Source organism: Gallinula chloropus (assembly GCF_964237585.1).
Source record: "Gallinula chloropus genome assembly, chromosome: 7".
Classification (NCBI taxonomy): domain Eukaryota; kingdom Metazoa; phylum Chordata; class Aves; order Gruiformes; family Rallidae; genus Gallinula; species Gallinula chloropus.
The window spans coordinates 13,787,328-13,810,367 of NC_140092.1; the positions used below are offsets into that span (position 1 = coordinate 13,787,328).

Sequence of the window (23,040 nt, forward strand, 5' to 3'; positions counted from 1 at the left end):
CCTCCCCTGGCACATCTTGAGGTGGTTTCATGGTGTCTTACTGCTTGTTACTTGGAAAAACAGTCCAACACCCACCTGGCTGGAACCTCCTCTCAGGTAGTTGTAGAAAGCCATAAGGTCTCCCCTCAGCCTCCTTGTCTCCAGAATAAACAATCCCAGTTGTCTCAGCTGCTCCTCATCAGACTTGTGCTCTAGACCCTTCAGCAGCTTCATTGCCCTTCTCCAGACATGCTCCAGCACCTCACAGTCCATGTAGTGAGGGGCCCAAAACTGAACACAGAACTGCAGGTGTGGCCTCACCAGTACACCGAGCACAGGGGTATGATCGCTGCCTTAGTCCTGCTGGCCACACCATTTCTCATACAGGCCAGGATGCTGTGGGCTGCCCTGGCCACCTGGGCACACTGCTGGCTCACATTCAGCCAGCTGTTGACCAGCACCCCCAGGTCCTTTTCTGCCAGGCAGCTTTCTTGCCGTTCTTCCTCAGGCCTGTAGCACTGCTCGGGGTTGTTGGGACCCAAGTGCAGTACCTGGCACTGATCCTTGCATTTGTGCTGATTATGTAAGCAGGAAATGGAAAGGCTCAAGGGTTAAAATATTTTCTAGCTCCTCTGATCACAAACGTACGCCTAAGATGCAGTTTGCTGTCCTGTATTTCATATTCCCTCGCAGTACAGATGGGTTCTGTAACAGTGTGATCAGTTCAGTGAGGTTCTCAGTAAAATAACCAATCTTGCAGTAACTGTTTCCTCCTCAGAGGCATTTTTAGATTGTCCCCTCTTCCTTCAGGAGACTGCTAGGAGTTTCATTCTGAAGTTTACACAAATATAACTTATTCTTTCCTTAAAAATCAAGCTGTTTGGTATTTTCCATGTTATGTGCAGTTTTCCTGTAAGTTGTTTTTATGTCATCACATGATTTTGAGACTGAGTCAGTAACGAAGCATGAAAGGTTAATGTTGTTTTCCAAGAATTAATTCTGGAGTGATGCTTTGGTTCCTCACACAAATTCCACTGGTGGATTCAACTGCAGTGCGTAACAACATGTAACAGGTTGTTGGTAGAGAAATACATGTTGAAGAAAAAAGGTGATAATTCCATGAAATCCTATGGTTTCTGGCCAATCCTTGGGAATGACCTTGAAGCAGTATAGTGAATTAATGTGTGAATTTTAATTACCTCTGTGAAAGCTTTTGGGGTTGTTGGGTTGCAGAAGCATGGGTTTGTCAAAGCAAATTAGCATTTAAACAGCAGCTTTTGAATATCTGACATAGGAGAACAAAAAGAGAACAAAACATCTCCAAATGCTCTAAAAGTACCTGTTCTCCTCTAGTGCAGAAGCAACATATTGGATGCAGCATCTTCCAGTTTTAAAGTGTGAAAGGGTCACCCACACAAGCGTTTTACTGCTGTTGGGAGGACTTTCCCAAGTGTAATGGGTTTTTTTTCCTCTTTAACTCCCCTACTGCCATTCTTTAGGATACTGTGACTAGCAAATGAGACTTTCTGGAGTAATTGTTGTGCAGATGTTTTGCTCTAAGAGTCAGCATAACTTCCTGGGCAGCTCCTGTATATGTCATTGCTAAAGAAATTGTTAAGAAAATCTAAATTTACTGTTCAGTGCTGTTTGTTTTTAAGGAAACTACCGAAATGCACATGATGTTCTTTTCAGTATGTATTCGGAGTTGAAGAGCCAGAAGATTAAAATTCCTTCTGAGATGGCTACAAACCTTATGATTCTACACAGCTATGTTTTAGTGAAGGTAATGAATTGAGAACCTCGATGTAGGTGTGAGTTGCATGGTCTCTGATTTACTGAAGTGTACGTGTGGATGCTCTGTGGACATAAATTCCATTGCATAAGGGTTGTGTCACAGAATCCAAGTACGTGCTACCAGCAAGCTTCAGGACAACCCATGGTTGTTTCTGCCTCTTGGATTAGCTTTTTTTTTTTCCTAAATAATGACTAATTAAAACATTCATATGGCTTCCTACATTTCTTTTGCATTCATACTCATAAATATTACGTTACTAGTACTGTTATCAGGTGGTGGGTTTATTATTAGTGGTGATGTTGCTGTCATCTCTAAGTGGATGGCTGCTTTTCTGTAACTGAAATGAAGCAGGGGGCTCCAGTGATTTCTAGTTGTTAAGTCTTCCTGGCCCTGAGCCACAAGTCAGTGGTCTGTGTCACAGTGCTCCTCTGATGAGTTTTGTGAAAGAGCCGTGGGCGTGCAGCCCCTACAAGGATGGATGCCAGGAACAGGCCAGGAGTTACTCTCTGCAGTTAATTAGATACACTTGTTGTATTCCAGATCTACGTGAAACGTGGTGATCACCTGAAGGGAGCACGTATGCTTATTCGTGTGGCCAACAACATCAGCAAGTTCCCATCACGTAAGTGCCCGCAGCGTAGCACGTGCTGTGCTCTACAGGACAGCTCCATCAGTGTGGGAGAAGGTGCGTTCTCCTCCTGTGGTCCCACAGGGATACACGGAGCGCTCTGCCGTGCCCCACAGGACAGCTCTTTGGCATGCGGCCTCCTGAATGGGCTCCTCGCCAGTGGACTGGTCTGTCCTCACCTTCCCTAACTGCAGTACTGGGCTGCCTGAACCACACTCAGGCTCAGCTGGTTGGTTCTGTGTAAAATCACAACATTTTAATCAAGCCTTCTTTTGAAAATACTTCTCTGGTACGTGGAGAACGGTGACTGAAATGTAGACTTCAGCTAACACAGACCAGATTTGGGAGAAATGGTTATTGTAGTGAAAAACATGCCTGCTGCCATGATGAACTTCAGAAATGCAAGGCAGAGAGAGCTTTTCTTTTATATGGCTATAGGAATAGTGCAGCTGTGTGCCACGAGGAAGAAAAACAATACTGTTCTTCATCAGCACCTTTTCAGGCCTGTTAGCTCAAAGGCTTTCAATGTTCGTAATTGGTAAATAAGTACTTGACAACACTGTTTCCTTCTCTTACAGACATTGTGCCAATTTTGACTTCAGCTGTAATCGAGTGTCACAGAGCAGGATTGAAGAACTCAGCCTTCAGTTTTGCTGCTATATTGATGAGACCAGAATATCGTAACAAAATAGATCCGAAGTACAAGAAGAAAATTGAAGCAATGGTCAGGTGAGCAGTGTGAGTCTATTTCCAAACACCAGGGCTTTACTTGTAATGCTGGCTTTGTTCAGAAAGTCTTTGGGCTTCATCTGGCGTTCATACTACTTCACTGTCTCAGCTTTGGAAGGCTAAGAACCATTTCCACCCTTCTCTGAAAATTACAGGCTCTTCTGGCCCCTCGGATGTGATAAGCCTCACATGCAATGTGCATGCAGAATGCATCTTAGCTGACCTTACTGTGTTTCATTTCCCCTCTATCAGGTCTGTTTCCAGGACCTGAAGAGTCTCAGCTGGCATAGCTCTGATCCTGACAGCCTTTCTCTGAACTTCTTTTACGGCCTTTTTGGCAGGGGCAGGACCCAAATGGCACATTGTACTTGGGGTGTGGGCAACCCCTGGATTTGTGTAGTAGCAGAATGACTCCATGTTCTACCCTGTTTGATTTGCTTTGGCTGCAAGCTCATGTTTTCATAGCATCTGTCCTCACTGCCAGGTCCTGCTCCTGCGACACAGTGGCTCAGTCTCTCATCCAGGCTTTTGCTTTGGCTGTCCCCCACCCATGTATCATCTTGCCACAGAGATCTGGAATCCCTTGAAGCTGGCTCTGGCCTGTCTCAGCCTGAGCATTATATTCAAGCTGTGGCATCACATGATTTTTCACTTACACTTTAGGAGTGGGCAGAACAGCTGTGTATGTGAGAACTGTTCAGACTATTCTGTTTAGTATCTTTTAACCAATTTTTTTAATTCACTTGAAGCTCTTCCCTATTAATTGCTTGCTACTATTTCTAGAACATTCCAGTAAGCTTCTAAAATAGGACATCCCTGTTTAATCTCATTATTATCCATATCACAGATTTTGTAAGTAAGTGGAGACAAAGCAACAGGCCACTGCGAGGGAAGCGCATGTGCCCAGGCTCATGGAATGAGAAATGAGGCTTTCTGCAAGGCATCAGGCTCCCAGGCAAAGCCCTCGACCTGTCTCTAGGGTTACTAGGCTAAACATTAGAAAGGAAACTATACTACAAGGGATCTGAGCTCTTTGCCTGGGATAATGTTAGCTCCCACCCCAGGTGCCCTGCTGTCTGGGCTGGGACCCTCCTTCTGACTGGGCTGTGGCTGAACACAAGCCTGAGCGAGGCAGTGTGATGGGCTGTATCACCCTACCAGGGAGCCAGGCTTAGTCCTCGTTACTTCAGCCCCTTGTGGTCATTCCCACCACAGAAGCACACTGAAGTACAGAGACCACAGCTCGAAACTCCACACATACAGAACGTGGGTTTTGAAAGCTTTCAAAGTATTCAGTGTGATTTGTTTTGGTTTTAAAAAGGTGGTATTGCTTCAGATTTGAGGGGAAATTTACCTATTTCTGAATTTACATAGTTGTGAGAAGGCTTGAGTGATAGAATTACCTGGTAGAATATGAAGTAGCACCTGGAACCTATGCAGGTAACTCAAAACCACTACCTACCCCAGGCCTTGTAAAGCATCTTTGTGTAAGTTCAAAGCACTTGAGGTTTTTTCTTTACCTTTGTATCTTCTAGACGTCCCGACACAACAGAGGCAGAAGAGCCAACAACAGCCTGTCCCTACTGTGCATTCCAGCTGCCAGTGTGCGAACTCCTGTGTCCCAGCTGTAAAAACAACCTCCCCTACTGCATTGCAACGGTGAGTGGCTGCGGCGTTCTCTGCGGGCTGAGAACCGGCTCGGAGCTTGGCTTTGGTGTGTGAGTGGCTTCAGGGTAGCTCTTTTGGGGTGGGTTGGTTTGTGGGAGGGGTTCCCAAGCTGCTTTAAGTGAGAAACTCTTGTCTGTTACTAGCATGGAGCCACATTGGTCACCACCTGCAAGTTACAGGCACTGAAGGGTGATGGTGAAATCACACAGTGGTTCACGAAGGCTTCACCTTCCAGAGAGGGCAGCTGGTGCACCCAGACTCCCCTGCCCCCCAAAAGGGTACAGTTGGGGTGCTTGAGAGAAGAGAGACAGGGTTGTATGAAGGTGCCAGCTCAGTAAGGGCAGAGATAGACGCTCCACCTTTCTTCCCTGTAGAGAAGCTTGTGGAGGGCAAAGCTCCACCCCAGCTCCAAGCTGCCAGGACTGCACATAAAAACCAAAACCAAACCACCCTTCAAAAATCTGTTTTGGGGGATGTCCAGAACATAACAGAATTTTTAGGCACTTCCCAGGATAAGCAGTGGCTCAGCCAGGGACCTCAGCATTTTACTTACAGTCCTTACAGTTTTTGCTAGAGGATACTTCAGAGAGCACTGAAAGGTGGGGCTGGGCTACGTTTCCCAGGGGAAGAGCTGCACATCTCACTCAACATCAGTACAAAATCTTCATGCTGAAGTTGGCTACTGCATAACTGACATTCCATTTATACCAGGTGTGACTTGGCATGCTGGAATTACAGGAAAATCAAAATTTACTGGAGCAGGGATTAAATGCTGCAGTTGGTTAAAGCTAAAAAATCAAGAATGCCAAGCCATACACAAAGTATTCAGAGCAATTATCTATGTTTTATTTGATTGGTTGAACAGAGTAAGGTGACCAGTGTATTTTAGAAATAGTATCGTAAAAGCCTGGCTCACTTTCATTACGTGCATCTTTATGGGCTAAGTGTAGTGTAGATATTTGGGTACATGTCACACTAGTTACTTAGGCTGCATTGTGGTTATAGTTAATTTACATCACAGGCGTTTGTAACATCAGCAGGAACACAGCATTTTTAAGTACCTTAAGAGCATCAGAAACCTCCTGCTGCACATCTTATTAGAACGTAAGTCTCTGGGTGTAGCACAGGGTGCTGTTTTGTTTCATACAACCATGAGCATAGTTTGTATTGAAAGCAAACTAGGAAACATGCCCAGAGAGAGTTCCTGGGACAAGAGGCAAGTGCGAGGCAATCACTGTGCTCACCCTGGGGAGTGGCAAATGTGACCACCTAGGCTCAGGTGATGTGGCTCCTGGGGCAGTTTTTGAATGTCATATGCCACAGCAGAAGTCACAGCAGGTTTATGTATGTCTCTCAGCACAGATCAACAGGGAACATTCTAGAATTGACGAACTAAAAGCATATTAAGAATTGTAATTCAATAGTGTCTCAGATTTCCTTGTGCAGAAGAGGGTGGGAACTGGGAAACAGGGCATCTTGCCTTTTCCAGTTACTACAGCAGCAGTGTGGTGGGTTTGCTTTAATTCCTCCAGCCATTCAGAGCTCAAGGGCTGAGACTTTTCCACAGCAGCTACACACCAAGCACCCAGTGTGGTAGGACACCATGTGCCCTTTAATTACTTAATTAATTGCTTTTGTGCACAGGGACAGCATATGGTACGAGATGACTGGACAGTCTGCCCCCACTGCGACTTCCCTGCCCTCTATTCAGAATTCAAGCAGTAAGTTGGGATTTGTTTTCTGTTTGTTATGTTTTAGCTGCAACTCATTTGATTTGGAACTAAACACAAGTGGGGGAGGGGAAGAGGAACGCTCCCCTACCCAGCGGTTTCGCCCCACATACCTGCAGAACAGCACTTCACAGTGGGCCATAAACTCTGGTTAAGCCTGAGCTGGGTCAGAGCTGCAGCGCTCCCACCACAGGAGCCGACCTGAAGACAGATGTTGGGTTTCAAAGGTCTTAGTTCCTCCCAGAAAGGGGACCTGTTCTGAGCCTGGGGACCACAGGTGCTGCACAATAGCCCCCAAAACAAACCACATGCAGTCCGGGGCACAGACTGAGGCAGCCGTAGTCTCAGCCCCTGTAATCCTCTGTGGGAGAAGGGGAAGGGATAGGACAGCTCTGTACCAATGGCTGAGGCTACAGGAATCACAATCGTAGGGGTTGGAAGGGACCTCAAGAGATAATTAGGTCCAGCCCCCCAACTTCATGCTACACCCTGAGCTCCTTTGTGTGTTGTAATTGCCAGTTGTGCCTGCAGCCTTCCTGGCACTGTTAGTTCCCAAACGTTAAAAACAACTCCCCCTGCTCTGCCTGGACAGAAGCAGCTGTTGCTCTGGCCTGCATGTGTTACATGGTGTAAGTCAGAACTCTGCTGGCTGCTTTCTGCCTCAGGCACAGCTGTTCAGTTTAAGTGTTGGAATCAGCCTTTGATCAATCACCCTTCCTTTTAAACAGCATGTTACAGACTGAGAATGTATGTCCCATGTGCTCTGAACGGATTAACATTGTTGATCTGAAGAAAATAAGTGATTGCACAGCGTACCTGACAGCAGAAGATGGGGACCAGTAACTTCAGGTATGTACTGAAGCACCAACTTTGTCCTTTTCCTGTCTCCTGTCCGAGGAATCGCTCCCAGAAGGGGCAACACAAGGTTCAAGCATCCAGCCTGTGCTCTAGTTAAGCAACAGCCAGCAGCATCTCCTCCTTGCACGCCTCAGGGCAAAGAGCAGTAGCTTTTGCTGCTCCAACAACCTGGTCATTAAATGGGGTTTTAACACAGCTTATCTCTACAGTCATGGTGTCTGCAGCCTGTTCAGGTTTGGGAAGTGTTCCTGACACTGCTTGTGTTTCAGTAGCACAGAGAACAGTTTGCAGATGTCAAATCCTCATTAAGTCCTCCTACAGACCTACCAACCAGCGTTTAAGTGTAGGGACAGATAAATGCTCACAGGAAGGAGCAAATCCAGCATGCTTGGTTCTGCCTTCTCTCTTAAACAGAGCACAAGGCCATCATAGCTCACAGGACACCAACAGTATTTCTTTCACATGTTCATGTTTCCAGAACAAGGCCACCACTCCATCTATGCCACACACACTTAGACACAAGTTTTGCTCAAGAAATTTGTCAAGTGTCATTCATTCATTCTGACATTTGAAGGCAGTTTTACTGGTGCAAAAGCCTCCTGTGAGAGCAGGTCAGTCACAGCACAGTGATGGTACTTTCCTCCAGGTGAGAAAGCTGCTCTCTGTCAGGGCACATGACTAACAGCCTCTGTTTATCTTCAGACCTGCAGGTGCTGTCCAGCAAGCAGCAACAACAGCTGTATCACAACATGACACCTCTCTTCCCCACTAGGACTTCATGACAATCACCAGTGTCACTTCTATTTTGTGATAGCCTGTAAATATTTAGCTTTTGATAAATTTTGTACTTTGATTATAGTAAATAAAAGTGATAATTCTTCTTACAGAGCAAAATCTGCCTTTTATCTGCACCAGAGACAAGAGCAGGGTGTTAGCCACACCCCAGGGTCTCTTTCAACAGCAGCTCTGGATTTTTTTTGACTGTTTTCTATTCAGCATTTCTTACTCTCCAAGTACTCCTTTCTGGTTTTGATTAAGGGTGAAACTCATAGGAGCACAGGCTCCTCAGTCAGGTTTGGAACTAAACCCCCTCACTGTTCTGCTGTGGCTCCAGCTGAACAAAAGGGAACCTGCAGGAAAACACTGCCACCACATCCTGTGCCTGCAGGAAAGGAGAAACCATGGAAGGACAGAGGGAGAGTGACAGAACACTCCAGGAACCTAATCAAAACTTTTAAAAGAGTCCTGTGAAACATTTTATTGTAATTTTATACACTGCTGAATTTCTACAATGTACAAATACGCAATTGGGGGGGGTGTTGCATCATGTACTATTTACAGGAGTTGACCACATAATACCAGAGGATTTATTCCAAGAAAAAAGAAATGAGATGTCAGAGGAAGACTGAGTACAAACACCAGGTAACTACGCATCACATTTCTGTCATGTTCATGCACCCTGGTGTTTGTTGCACAAAGCGTAATTTTAGGTTGTAACATTGTAGCACAGGAAGAGTAAGTGCAGCACAGCATAGTGTGAGAGTACAGTAGCTACATCACCTCTATAAGAGGAGCATTTTTAACTCACTGGTGCTACGTTCCCAGCTCCTGCACAGGCTCCGTTTCATGTTCCTGACAAGTTAGGTAAGCAAGGCTGCGTCCAGAGCAAGCAAGATTTTATTGTGTTTAATGTCTTGTTTTCTCTTTTCTCTTCCCTTCTTTCTTCACTGTTTCTTCATTTTTCTCTCTCTTTGGCAGCTTGGAAGACTTTGCCTTTTTTTGCTACAAACAGAACACAAAAATTGTTTAAAACCCAACTGCAGCCTGGTAAAAGTATCAACCACAGCGGTGTCAGCATTAAAAGGCATGTCTTCTCTGCCCCCACCAGGGATGAAGTCATTGAATGCCCTGGGGCCTACAAACTCACAATACTCATTCTTAAGGGGCGACCCCCTGACATGGAGCAGGCAGCACTGCAAAGGCCAGGGGCTGCTCCTGAGGATGGCACTGTCCCACCAACACCTAAGTATTCCTAACTGCTGGAACGATGCCTTACGCAGGAGTTCACAGCAATGTCTCACTTGGGTCCAACATTCAAGCAGAAGGCAACAGAAGTAAGGCTCTCATGCTACTAGTTAAGAGTTTAAGAGCTGAGATAATGTATTTCCTATCTCCCATGATTTTTTTCCTCCATTCAGGGGAATGTCCCAGAAAGCAGTGTAGTGTGGTAGCGTAACACTAAGAGTAAGTCACCTTAATCATCGCATCACTTTCAACAGTGTCTTGCTCATCCTCATCAGACTGGATTTCTTCCACATTCAAGTCTTCATTCAGCTCTAAGTTCATCGCAGACGCCGACTGCCTTTTAGATGTCTTGACAGAACTGAGTGAATAGGGAGTCAGATGCACCTCTTTGTTGTAGGCACGGGTAAAAGCTGCTTTGACCTGTTAAGTTAAGTTAGAAGGAAACTTGTGAGGCAGAGAAGTCCTGGCTCCAGCTGCCACATCATCTTCCCTTCGGGAAACCTGACCAAAGACATGTAAGTGCCTTGTGTCCCCTCTTCTAACAGCTGGATGGTGCAAGCTCATTTTAAAGTCCCATGTAGTATAGAGACTGTAGTCAGGTAGTGTGTGCATCTTCACATGCTTCTTGCTCAGCCCTCCAACACTGCCAGCACTGTGTTCCTGCTGCCAAGTACAAGTCACACCAAAGCCACCCTGGGCAGCCCCAAGCACCCACTGCACTGGAGTAACTAGCAGCAGTGCAGGTTTGGGTATCAGCAGAGAAGACTGCTCCTCCACCGAGCACCCAACCTGAGATGGGGCTCATGGTTCAGATCTCACACCTGCCTGGCTGGGAGCAGGGACTTGAGCTTAAGCTCACCTTGTCCCAGCCATGGAAGCCTCCCAGCCAGATTCCAGGGGAGACCCCATGTCTGGCAGCTCAGTCTAATCAGACTGTGAAAGACACAAGCTGCCAGCTGGCCTCCAAATGCAGGGCCTATGCTGCAGCAGACAGTTTGTGCCTCTTCACGATGCCATGAGGGGCAGGGGCAATGCCTGATGGGGGTGCAGCCAGCAGGTTCCTTGGGGCAAGCTAGCAGCTTTCCCCATCCCTTCCCTGTTCCGTTCCTATGTCCCAGGCACAGCCAGCTCCCAGTGACCCTCCACAGGAGGAACACCAGGTGTAAGGCTCCTGAAGGAAGCACAGGACAGACCCCTTTAGGACACACCCTGAACCTTTAGTAGCATCTCTGACAGCTGATGATAAAAGATTACTGTAATGAAGTTACAGTTAATGAGCAGCTTCACCAACTTCAGCCTTTCAGTGACACATTCATGCCACAGCTACAATTCAAGGATTTCTTTTTAAAGGTATGGAAGAACAGGGAAAAAATTCACTAGAGAATTTTACCTTGGGATCCAGCTTTGAGAAAGGACTGGGTTTGCCTCCCCACATGCTTATTTCCATGATATTTTCAATATCTTCTTTCATCAAGCAGTAGGAGTCCATGAATGTTACAGCTTCTTGTACACCATCTGCTCCAAAGTCTCTCAAGGGCTGGACAATCGCATCCCGCAAATACGACAAATACTCCAGGTTTACTGTCCTCTTGCACATCTGGGTTCTTTGTCAGAGTGAAAGTAGTGAGTAAATCTGTACAGCCACCACCACTTGCTTCTAAACACAAACAACCTGTAGGTATGTCCCTCAGCAAACAGATAATGAGCTGCCTTAGGAGCAAACTGCAAGTGGTGCTGTGCCATTCCCTTCGCCATTCCTGCATTAGGGGTGACCAACACAGGGTATCCCAACACAGAACAGGCCGGGGAAGCACACCCCTAACTGAGAAACAATAACTTCAGGTTGGGGTGTGGGGAAGAAAAAGGTCTCAGTACTGCTGACTGTACTAAGGGTGTTTGCTGTCTGCTGTTGCCCAGACCAAATGCTAAGAAAGCAACTCCACAACACAGGAGCACGTTCACTGAATACTGCAGGGAACCCTGCACTGAGCTCAGCAAGGAGCTGACAGTAAGGAGCTCAATACCCAAACCGATGTAACCCAGCAGAGGAGTGTCGGTACTACCTGAGACTCATGTGCATCGCCAGTTCTTGAGTGATCCGATCGTGTTTGCCTGTGGATGAGAATTTCCCCAGCCAGCTGGGAAAGACGGGAAACTGGGTCATGTAACCTCTCATCAGCTCCCCAGGGAGAACACTGGCATAAATGGCCTGAAAAAGTAACACACATCCCAGGCTCAGTGACAAGGAACAAGTCTCACTGACACTGTGACACAGTGGTCTGACAAAAAGGGGCAGTGGAAACAGTTCCACAGTGGAAGCCGCTCGTGTTAAGAATTCTCCTGGTTGCTTGTTTCTGTTCAACCCCTTTTTAGGGGACAGCTTCAGCTCTTGTACCACCTTATTTGTTACCATGTTCTAAAGTGCCTGTGAAGTTACTGGGGTTTAAATACCATTAAAAAACCTACCCTGTTTCTCATGCCCAGTTCAGAGTGCAGCCAGACAGCTGACTTCACACAAACATGTGCTGTAACCTCCAACAGATGGAGACAGTGAAGGAACACTTCCAGAGAATACCACAAACCCACATAACCCCCAGCTAGCCAAGTCCCTCAGCAACTCAGCTAAACCTGCTGCAAGCAGTGGGGTGGCCTAGCTGAGCTCCAGAGGTCCCTTCCAACTTCATCTACAATACAGTCTCTGATGCTGGGCACAATCCCTCAAGCACAAGGCTTGCCAGTGTTTCAGGGCTCAGCAGAAGCATAGTGGTGAAGCTTTGGGAGAAACACTGGCCAGGTGATTGGCTGGGACAGGAAGCACACCAGTAAGACAAGCAGGCTTGTAACCACACATCAGAAGTGATACATGTCATGTGTCCCCACACTTTGTAAAGAAGGGTAAACTTTTCCAAAGTTCCAGAAGACTCAATCGATCGTGCTGGTAAGAACAGGGGAGCTATGAATAGGTGAAGCCACAACACTGCTACTCACCAGCAGAACAGAGAACACTGTCTGAGGTATCAGCTACAGGGGTCACAAAATTACACTGACACACCAGCTTCAACAGATGAGTCTTTTACACAGGACACGCAAAGTGAGTGTTAAGGGCTCACCTGCGTTGGGAGAAGATTCCAGTTTTGCTTGCTACGAATCTGTTTGTCCACTATATCACCATCACATATACTGTCAGCTGCTCTACTCAAGAGCACCAAGTGCTTTTTCAGATTTCCTCTGGGAGAAAAACAAACAAGTTGACTGTATTACCAAGCAGAAATGTCTAAACAGGTTTTACTCTAGTTTTACTCAACACACAAATCTGTCAATTCAGGGTATGGAGTAACTTACCCAGCAGCAGCTGGTTTCACATGCACATAGTTCTCTTGGACAAAGAGAGGTGCTAGAGAATAATCATGGAAGAAAAGATCTGATTTGTCTATAAGAGACATACGAGAAGCCTCCTCTCCAGCAGCAAAAACCTTCCGGACGACATCGAAAGGGCCCTAAGTAAACGACATTCCAAAGTCAGCAGGCTGAAGGTCAACACAAACAACAGGACACAGCACAGGATCAACAAAACTGCTGTAGAGTGACGGTACCCAACAACACCTGGACTCATCAGGTCAAGTTCCTTGCTCAGTACTTCCTTCCTAACACTTAGCAGTTTTGAAAATTGCGTTGTACTTCTGATACTAAGAGAATTATCTCCTAATTAGAGAACTCGGGACAAGAAGCACAAGCTTTGTAATTGCGTCTTATGTAACAGACCAATACATCAAAATATATACTCAGTCCTGGCTTTACTGGTCTTCAACTACTTGTGACAAATTTGACAGCTGCTTGCATCCCAGTTATCACTGCTTTAGTTGAGAATATGCTTATAAAGCTTGTAAAAATCAGACAGTAAAAGCCGATCCAGCATTTTACACTTACCAGTTTGATATCCTTTTTGGCTCTGCTGGCATCTGTTTTAGCCTCATCATAAGTCAGTGATTTATCCTTTGCACACCACATATTCAGATTATGTAAAACCTAAAGGACAAAATATACAATTCAAATGGAAGACTCAGAAAACATCCTGATCTCTATACTTAATAATGCTACAGTGGAATCAAGGACTTGTACACGATGCGTGCTCTGAGCGGACACTGACCTGTCTGATGTCCTGATTTGCAGCCAGGATTATCTCCTGCATAGCAGGTGGTGGAATTTTTAAACCTTCTTTAAATGCAATAGACATCATGGCTCCCTGTAACACACACAATTGAGAACATGTCACTAGAGACTTTTGATTAACTCTTCCCCCTGCAGAACACATAAACAAGTCTATGAAAGAGCATTACCATGTTTTTTTTTAAAGCATGCATAATTTAAATTCTCTCATAAATATTCTTTATCATTGGTGTAGAAAAGTACATGCTAATTTAAAAAATAATCTTTGGATACATTTAAGATAGACTTCTAAAGTCTGAAAGGCTTTGGGATTCTTCCCATTCTTTGGTGAGAAAAGCAGCAAGTCAGAGAACCCATTCTGAAAAGCAGTTACTCACTGAGATGACCCATTAAGCCTTCAGCAGCATTCCCAATTCTGAATGAACTCTGCCACACCAGGACAGAAGGGACTGATGGGGATTCGGTGCAGTTGCTACACAGGCAGCCTCCCTACCTTAATCTGCTCCAGACGAGGCCTCTGAAAGCGAAGATCGAAACAGTAGTGGACCAAGGAACGCATTTTAGGATGGTTGCGATCGTTACACATACAGATGATGGGTACCTTTGTGTGTCTAATCAATCCAATCAACTCCTGTCATTTAAACACATTACAACCAGCATTAGTCCCTACCTTAACCAGAGCCTTGACAGATACAAGTCTGTAACACCCCTCCTGCTGGAATCATGTTTCTACCCAGTGAAAGCCTCACCCCTCACCTGCGGCTTTCGCTTGCTGCTCTATCCAGCTGCAATGTACCTGCTCTCTACCCTGTTCCACTACTCACTCCCAGGAGCCACGCTTGGGCTAAAGATCCATTGCCCAGAGTAGGGCTGTCCACCTGTAGAACTAGATTCACCTGTCCCAAGGGCAGTTCTGCCAGCCTATGCCCAGAGGGAACACACAGCTTTCTGACTGCACCTTGACACAAAAAATGAAGCAGCAGGGAGTTAAAAGACTTTCTCTGCCCAAAGAGCCCACCCCTGAGGCTCCAGCATTGTTAGGCTTACCAGAACAAACTTTGCCTGCTCTAATGAAATTCAGATCAACTTCATATTCCTGCAGTGTAAGCATCTGCATCAGAGCTCAAAATCTGTATGCCCTTGCTTGTGCAAGTGTTGTATGTGGCTATAGGAAACCTTCAGAAGCTCAAGCAGGAGCTGCTAAGGAGAACAAAGGATAATACTGCCTATGCCATGCTATTTATTCAGTGTTACTGCCTAGTAAAGAGAACAACAGTCCCAGACAGATTACAAGCCTCCCACTGCAGGCAGACGTCAGCTACAGAGACCCTGGGATAAATCCACCTGTCCAGGAACAAACACCTGAAGTGCACACACTCAATTTCATCACTCCAGGTGTCCTTTACAGAATTACCTTTTCACCTCCTCTACCAGTGTGCAAGTCTTTGTACACAGACTTCTAAGATAGGTTAGATAACTACTCTGCAGAGACCTTCTATGGACCGTGGGTTGAGGACAGCACAATGCCTTCAAGTATTTTGTGCTACCTATGGCATGCACCCTTAGCAATGGCATCAGCTAGTAACTATAGCAGTTTCACCTGAATCCCTCCTCTGTCTTCATTGCCTGCCATACCATCCACTTCATCCATGATCAATACATGCTTCCCGCTAACTGATGAGGATGTGCCTGAAAATGAATATGGACAAGAAAATGAGATGGGAACAAAACAGGGTCTTGCTCAGAGATTTACCCGATGCTTTATACGTTAGGTAACCCCATCCTAGACAACAGGGGTGGTAGTGAGCCTCTCGCTCTGCAACTGACTGCAACCTCACATCATCTTCCAAGAAGCAAATCCCACACAACAGATGAGCAACTGCAAATTTCTCGAGTAGTCTGTGGAGATTAACAACTGCCTACTGATAGCAGGATTTAATTCTACAAGTGAAGGTGAAATAAAAGTTTACTACATGAAGCCATCCCTAATAAGGCTGGATCCCTCCATGTGACAAGCAAGTTCCATTCCTAACACTGCTGTGTAATAAGGAAGAGTCTGGTTACAGGAAGGTCAGAACTAAACACATGAATCCTCCTTCCAACAACAGACGTACCGGCACAGAAGTCTTTGATGCTGGTGTTGTTGAGAGATTCAGCAACTACTTCCTTTAGGCTGTTCTTACTGCGAGTATCACTGGCATTCAGCTCCACGTAGCTATACCCCAGCTCCTAGTCCAAACACACACACCACACAGCAAGTGAGAACACAGATCTGAGGAGGAGCATGCATGTACTCAGAGTCAGAAACAGGATTTCAGAGTTCCAGATGACAGCTCTTACAACACTGTTTCCACACACAATTTGTGGGTTTGATTCCTTTCTCCCCTTATACCCCTTTTTCTCTTGCACTCCAAAAATACTTCTGATGAGACATGGAACAGATATGACGAAAAGAGAACTGGGGAGCAGCGAGGAGAGAGGAATACTAACTCAGATTTAGTCCTGAAGGATTACCAGAACTACCACCAGGGAAAGAAGCAGAACTATGTATGAGCCAAGGCTGACTAAGTTCCATGGTATTTCCAGCTGCATATCAAAGCCTTACACACAAATGGTCAGGACAAGAAACATGCCACATCCCTCTGAGAGCAGCAGCTTCTAACTGTTTAAACAGCTAGGGACCACAGGGCTCTCCCAGCTGTCCTTACACTTCAGAACAGGTCTGGGCAGCACGTCGGTCCCTGAAGGAATCTAGCTGCTCCATTATAAGCAAACTCCCCTGCCAGAGGGATGCCACGTGAGCTCAGCACAGCTCCGTTCCTGCAGCTTCAACAACAGGGTTGTTGGCTACCCCTGTGAAGCACAGTGAAACACTCTGCAGGGACCTGAAGCAGCTGAGAACAAGCCAGGCTGGAAAACAGAAGAGATCATGCTAGTGCAGAAGTGAGCCCAAGTCAGCACATCCAGCTTTCCTGCAGGGCTAGTCTTGGGGGGCTGCAGCAGGAGCTTGTTGGTGCAAAGCTCTAAGGCTAGAGGGGTGGCAGGGGGAGTGCACACACAAGGGGAGGAAATAGTTACTCTACAGAGCTCAAATACTGAGGTAAGTAATCACTGCTTCCCAGCACAGAGATCAGAGCACTGACAATAGTCTCAACCCTTCAAAGCCAGTTCTTGCAAGTCAAAGAACAAAAATAATCTGTGACTTGATACATTACTATTAGTAAGTTAGCTTTAATGGTATTTCTACAATATGGAGTTCCCAGCTGACTCTCTCAACAGTTAGTAGAACACAGCGTTCCAGCTAAATTAGGAAAAAGTGGTTTTTAAATTCAGATTTAGAAATGGACACATAGTCCTGTCAACTTCTCTCATTCTAATGTAGCATTTGAATTTGGAGTCTGGGAAAGATATCTGTGTAAAATATATAAAAACCATGACCACATCTGTCATAGAAGCTTCCTAAAAGCCTGTCAGACTTTGACTCCCGCTAAATTAAGTGCAAACAGTCTCTGACTTGCAGAACTAGTGCTGAGCACTCACAATTCTTGAAAACCATTTCAAATTGTTCAACATACTGTGATACGCTTCCTCTCAGTATAGCAGAAACACAGACACCCATAGCTGTATTCTTGCCCCAGACCTGAGAAAGGTATCTAAACATCCACATATCTTCACCTGTAAACATTGTTCTGAGGCACAATTAGGCACTGAGGGGATATCTGCACATTGTATCCAGACATGGCATCAAGACATAAACAGCACAGGAACAACTGTGACTACGAACTCACCTTACAAACCAAAGAAGCTGTAGTAGTTTTGCCAACTCCAGGTGGACCAGAAAGTAATGCTGCTTTAAAGCCAGTACCGTCATCTTTGCCTCCAGTTTTATTGGTCTTCGCTATAAAACAAGATTCCAGGTTTTATCTAGGTATGCATTACAAAACAAATTGCACACTGCATGTAAACTCTTAAAATCATCAAGCATCACTTGAGTTTTTCCTCATTTAAGGCTTGTTTTTTCAAAGACTAAGCAAATACTCAAAGCATAAAACTGAAACCATCTAAGCAGACAAAAATCACCCCCTGTCAAATCTGCATCCTAACCACTTGGGGAAAGGCTGTTTAAACCATCCTAGGTTAAGATCTGCAGCGATACTAAACCAAAGAACAGCAGAAGTGCTATTACTGCAGTACAACCATCTCCACAATTTTCTCACAACCACATCATAAAAAAAACCAAACCCCAATAAAAACCCCACAAACCAAACCAGGGTAGGGGTGGTAAGTGGACTACTGCTTAAAACAAAAAACCCCAACCCATACACCACTCAGGCTCAACTGCTGGGAAAAAGAAATACAATCCAAAACACCAACCAAAAAACCTCAGCCCCACACAAATAACAACACCCCACAGAATTGACTTCAGCCTTATTCCAGATTTCTAGACTCGCTCTGCTATCCCCAAGGCCCTTATCAGTCCAGGGAACCAAAGAAAGGTTTCCTGGTAAGGAACACACAGAGAAGTTCACCCTGCCAGTCACCTTGTCCATCTTCCAAGGCATTCTTGTGCCAGTTTCGGAGCCACCGGAGCAGTTTGTTGGCACAGCTTTGCTCACCCTGCTGTCCAATTATTGCCTTGAGACACACAGGCTTGTATTTATCTACCCATAGCAATCTCTCTGTTTCGCCTTCATTCATCTCAGAGTTCCCCTTAGGTTTTGGGGCTTCTTTCTTCTCTCCAGCTTGCCATTTGAAGTCTGTAAGCTTTCGAGCAGCACTGGTTTCTTTCTTAACAGATCCAGCAGTACCTCCTTTTTCAGGAGTAGACTTAGGTTTTTTATTATTATCAGTGTCCCTTTTGACTGGGCTAAAATTCCTTTTCCCAGCTTCAGCTTTTTGTGGTGACTTTTTAGGTCTCGACTCTGCTTTCTTCGCCTTAGGAAAGTAAAGGTAAGAAAAGGGGAAATTAAAAAAAAAAGTACAGTAAATAAACAAGCTGTCCTTAAACACATGTACATAGGCACTTAGGAAAATAACAAAGCTTATGTATTGATGAAAAACCTGAAGAACAGATAAAGAAACACTGCTCTCTGGCAAATAAAACACTGTTAGACGTGATGCCACCTGGTCCTGTAGCACAACCCACAAGAGGCAAGAAAACCTCTAGTCATTCCCAGAGCAGTGAGTCCCCTTACTCACTGAGCCTGGTGCAACATCTTAAAAATAGTGTTAAGGGGATGATTGTTGGGTCAGAACAACTGGGCCAAACACCCATGATGCTTCTGAGCTCGAACACTAAAACAATTAGCAAGAGTAGCACATCGGTAAAAGGAACAGTTATTTACTAAGAAATAAAACCACCAAATTACAAACCCAGAAAGTGTTCAATCCAAAAAAACCCTCCAAGAGTCAAAGCAGTTAGCCAGTACGATTAGAGTTGCTTTGCCTTAAAACACCAATAGCATCTTTACATGCAACAATGTCTAGCCACACCAGAAGTACTAAAGCAACACATATACTGACAGCACGTGTCAGAGCTAACACGTTTTAATACCATTCTATTAGCCACAAAAGACTAAATGAAAATATGCCTAAAAGACTTGCTACTGCTTTTACAGTATTCCCTGAAAAATTTACCTTGAATAATAGTTCTAGTACCCCAAAAAGACAAAAACCTGTCACATATACAGATGGTTTACAAATAGTTGTCCCATATTTACAGTTTGGTTTGATATTGGGCCGATCTAGGTACCACACAGCATCAGCCACAGTTACTCATTTCAAAGGCTAAGCAAATACCCAAAGGATAAAACTGAAATCATGTAAGGAGACAAAAATCACCCCCTTTCAGATACCTAAATACAGAACAAGATCAGAGAATAAGTAAGAAGAAAGCCTCCTCCCTCTCCCACACACAGATCTCATACATAAATTCAGAATTTTAATTTCAATACTTTTAACCTTGAAGGTCATACTAAGAATCATAAGGTTTCTGTTACTGGGACAGAAGATCTAGATTCCTTTCTATTAAAAACAAACCAAAAGCAAAACCAAACACACACCACCACCTCCCTTCCCCAAGTTTAAAATAAACCCACCTCCGTTTCAGCCGCCAGCTCGTATTTGGACTTCTTGCCTGGCATGGTCCGAATGAGGTCGAACAGGCCATCCTCATCAATAATTTTTGTTCCCAAAGTTGAGGCCTGGAGCAAAAATAAGAATTAAAAGTCAAGTCAAGTTAGGAGTTACGTAACTCATTTCAAAGTGCTTTACCAGTGAAGACTATGTTTAGGGACACAACAATAACAAGGGTTTGATGGGGTTTTTTATGTGTGTACATTTAGATTAAGAAAAAGTCCTAAAACATTGGCAGCTTTTCCTTTGTAACATGCACTTCATTTGTAGCACTGCCTCCTTATGGCAGAGGTACAGAACATCAACACAGATAGGAACCATTTGGCTTCACTTCTCCTTTGCTGGGGCAGAGGAACACTCACCTTTTCACACTTAGATTGGCCACAGTCTCGCCCCATAACCAGGTAATTTGTCTTCTTGCTGACATTGCCAGTTACTTTTCCTCCATACCGTTCAATCAGAGACTTGGCCTCATCTCTTTCAATACACTCCAAAACGCCAGTAATTACAAATGTCAGGCCTTCCAAGCAGTTTTCAGCTCCCTGAGAACAGTAATATTACAAAAAATGCCCTTACCAGATGCAGTTCTACCAAACACCTCTTCATCATAAACTTTAACCCCCTACCATGTCAAATAACCAGCAAAGCTTTAAAAATAAGCCTATGCTACTTGCTAGGCAAGAGTTCTCCAAGTTGAAAAGCTATTAAAAGGAATAGCTACCAAGAAAGCCTCACACGTTGTTCACCTGGCTGAATGTACTTGTAACACTGTACTTCAAGCACAGCATGTCAGTCAAATGTATGACAGCAACTATTTTTCGTTACCATGATTTCACAAACCAGGTACTGAGTTCAATTTCTTAGCAATTTCCTTACATGTAGTCACCACTTTGAACTACAATTTAGCTTTTTCCAATACATACTTCCTATTTAAAAAAACCCACCCCAACATAACAAACCAAAACCAAACCAAAAAAACACCCCACAGTTTTTAAATAGTTGAGCTGATACTTGCTAGACCACTTACACCATTTAGCCCATGACAGAACTGACTTCTGCACATAGACCTCTGCTGTAGCCATACTTACCTGAGGTATCTCTTTGGTACCCAGAGCTTTCGGACCCTCGCGATTAAGGAAGCTTCGATATGCTTGGTAATTGGTTCGCTTCTTTTCAGAGTCCTCAGGGCTTATAGACTTGGGCAGGAGAGGAAAAAAGTTAGTACACACTACAAATATAAAAACAACAAAATAAACTCAAGCACCATAGTTTAAGATGTTTTTATGCACCAAAGGAAAAATAAGCTCTAGCACTTATTTGTAGGGTATTAAGGTGCAATGCCGAGGCTTGCTCTGGCTTTGCTACCTTGTGTTTTGAGGCACTGCTTGCTGTTTTTTGAAAAGAGATTCAAAAATTCTCAAGATTAAAAAACGTGCCTATTGTTTATTGTCAGTTTTCTATAGATCAATCTCTATTCCACACATACTTGCTCAATTCATTTATAAATTGTTGCTTTAAATTCACATTGTATTTTATTTCAGAATGATGATCAGGTATAGGCAAGTTCTACACTTACATGAAGTCTACTTTGTGGTGTTTCTACTTTTAGGAGACATTCGAGCTTTTTAAGCAGTAAAAACAACAAATCAAAGCTTACCCCCAAAAAAGCTGCACGCTCTCCCTCCCTATTACAACTGTTATTTAAATGTCAAATTTGGCTACTTTCTACCTTAGGATTTAAAAAGTACATTTTGAGGTAGCCAGTAACTGCCAGTGTGTTGAATAATTTCAGTTACCAAACCAGACAGAAAACTAAATTATATTCCTACATACTATCAACCACAAAGAATATACCTCAGAACAAGAGAGGGAGGAGGGAGGGGAACAAAACCACCAAACTATGTCGTTTATCATTCCAACAGCAGCATACATCCACATGGTCACCGTGCTCACAGGAACAGCAAGCTGTCACTCAGCAAGTGGCAGAATTCCTGCGTTTTTTCAGGAAAGTTAAATGCAAAAAAGAACTGACCTTATCTTGCAGTGTACGTGCATAGAGTGTTAAGGAGCTCTCAGTTCCTTCATGCATTTAATTTACGCTTTTCCAGATGATTTTTTCCCCTATGTTCTTAGAGTTGCTAGGAATTAAAGCCTTAACAATTCAGTCTTAAGAACTGCCCAGAAGATTCAAAGTACCAAGTAACAACAACAACACAAACAGTAATAAAGGAAACCTGTTTTCCTGCAAACTCCACCAAGCTAACCAAATTCATTTTGACAGCTCCTACCTCAGTCTTTTTGGGAGAAATTTTCTCCTTCTTTGGCGTTGTCTTCTCCTCTTTCCTCGAGGCAGTTTTTTCTTTTGATGCTAAACTTTGAGCACTCCTTTCCTTCTCAGCCATCTCATCTTTTTGTTTCAGGGACACAAGCTTAGAGCTAGGCTTCAAAGGCAAGGTCTTATCTATCGTCTCTCTCGTCATTTTACCATCAGATGATTGTGGGGACAAACGAGGCCCTTTTGAATGTTCAGATTTAGCCTGCTGCTTCGTGGTGTCATTCTTTGTTCCACCTGCCGAGTTTCTTTCTTTTGCTTGCAAGGAGGCAGAGGAAGGACAGGATGTTTATAAAAGTCTCTTATCAACACTATAAATTGGTGAAATGTTTTCTATGTCGGGTGTCCTACCTTTTTCCGACTCCTTACACTTTTCTGTCATGTTTGGACTGCTCTTGATGCTCAATGCAGCTTGGTCTCCTCCTGAATCTTTCCGAGCCTAAATAAACAAACAATGCCAAAGTCAAGAGACACACGTCCCAAGCCATCACTAAGTCCAGATCCCCACGTTTCCCTACCATTAAGTACAACAGACTGAATGCCATCTAACAAAGCCGATCCCTACCACAAGGTAGGACAGAGTCTCTATCAAAGGCAGGTGAGCAAACTCTGCTCTCAGCCATGCACACAATAATTCTGTATGTCAAAGGCCAGACAGGCTTCCAGGTTACAGGAAGTTTCAATCCCAATCAGTTCACTGGCTAGTCTAGAGGTACTAATAGTTGTTCAATTCATATTAGCGATACCAAATTCTAAGAGGTACAACACAGAAAATATTTCACTGTGCCTTAACTTCCCTATGAGAAGTGGGAAAACTCCCACCATGGGGGTTAGCCTCAAATACTCAAGATCGACATTTGCCTGTTCTTTCAAAGCAAGGGGGGGTATTCTCTTTCCTCTCCCTCTGTCCCACCACTTTTCACTAAGTTGTGCCACTGACTCCCTTCACTTGATCTGGTCCTTCCAAACCAAGACAACCACAGCTAATCTAAAG

General features: G+C 44.5%; 2 protein-coding genes across 2 annotated transcripts in view; one reads left to right on the top strand and one right to left on the bottom strand.

Moving 5' to 3' along the window:
* The window catches only part of WDR19 (WD repeat domain 19), a 36,438-nt gene extending 28,232 nt beyond the window's left edge, over positions 1–8,206 (top strand). Inside the window, exons 26-32 of the mRNA XM_084266699.1 lie at positions 1,638–1,762; positions 2,315–2,396; positions 2,981–3,131; positions 4,667–4,790; positions 6,444–6,520; positions 7,258–7,378; positions 8,090–8,206. Coding sequence (XP_084122825.1) covers positions 1,638–1,762; positions 2,315–2,396; positions 2,981–3,131; positions 4,667–4,790; positions 6,444–6,520; positions 7,258–7,372 — 674 coding nt within the window. The 3' untranslated portion in view covers positions 7,373–7,378; positions 8,090–8,206. The remainder of the gene's footprint in view (positions 1–1,637; positions 1,763–2,314; positions 2,397–2,980; positions 3,132–4,666; positions 4,791–6,443; positions 6,521–7,257; positions 7,379–8,089) is intronic.
* Positions 8,207–8,640: 434 nt separating this feature from the next.
* RFC1 (replication factor C subunit 1) overlaps positions 8,641–23,040 on the bottom strand; it is a 35,531-nt gene continuing 21,131 nt past the window's right edge. Inside the window, exons 8-25 of the mRNA XM_084266877.1 lie at positions 22,398–22,485; positions 22,003–22,304; positions 20,803–20,910; positions 20,077–20,256; positions 19,678–19,782; positions 18,121–18,514; positions 17,368–17,477; positions 15,694–15,808; positions 15,180–15,268; positions 14,073–14,210; positions 13,560–13,655; positions 13,340–13,438; positions 12,755–12,909; positions 12,523–12,640; positions 11,476–11,621; positions 10,803–11,016; positions 9,641–9,832; positions 8,641–9,169 (exon numbers count right to left, since the gene is read on the bottom strand). Of these exons, the coding sequence (XP_084123003.1) occupies positions 9,074–9,169; positions 9,641–9,832; positions 10,803–11,016; positions 11,476–11,621; positions 12,523–12,640; positions 12,755–12,909; positions 13,340–13,438; positions 13,560–13,655; positions 14,073–14,210; positions 15,180–15,268; positions 15,694–15,808; positions 17,368–17,477; positions 18,121–18,514; positions 19,678–19,782; positions 20,077–20,256; positions 20,803–20,910; positions 22,003–22,304; positions 22,398–22,485 (2,745 nt within the window). The 3' untranslated portion in view covers positions 8,641–9,073. The remainder of the gene's footprint in view (positions 9,170–9,640; positions 9,833–10,802; positions 11,017–11,475; positions 11,622–12,522; positions 12,641–12,754; positions 12,910–13,339; positions 13,439–13,559; positions 13,656–14,072; positions 14,211–15,179; positions 15,269–15,693; positions 15,809–17,367; positions 17,478–18,120; positions 18,515–19,677; positions 19,783–20,076; positions 20,257–20,802; positions 20,911–22,002; positions 22,305–22,397; positions 22,486–23,040) is intronic.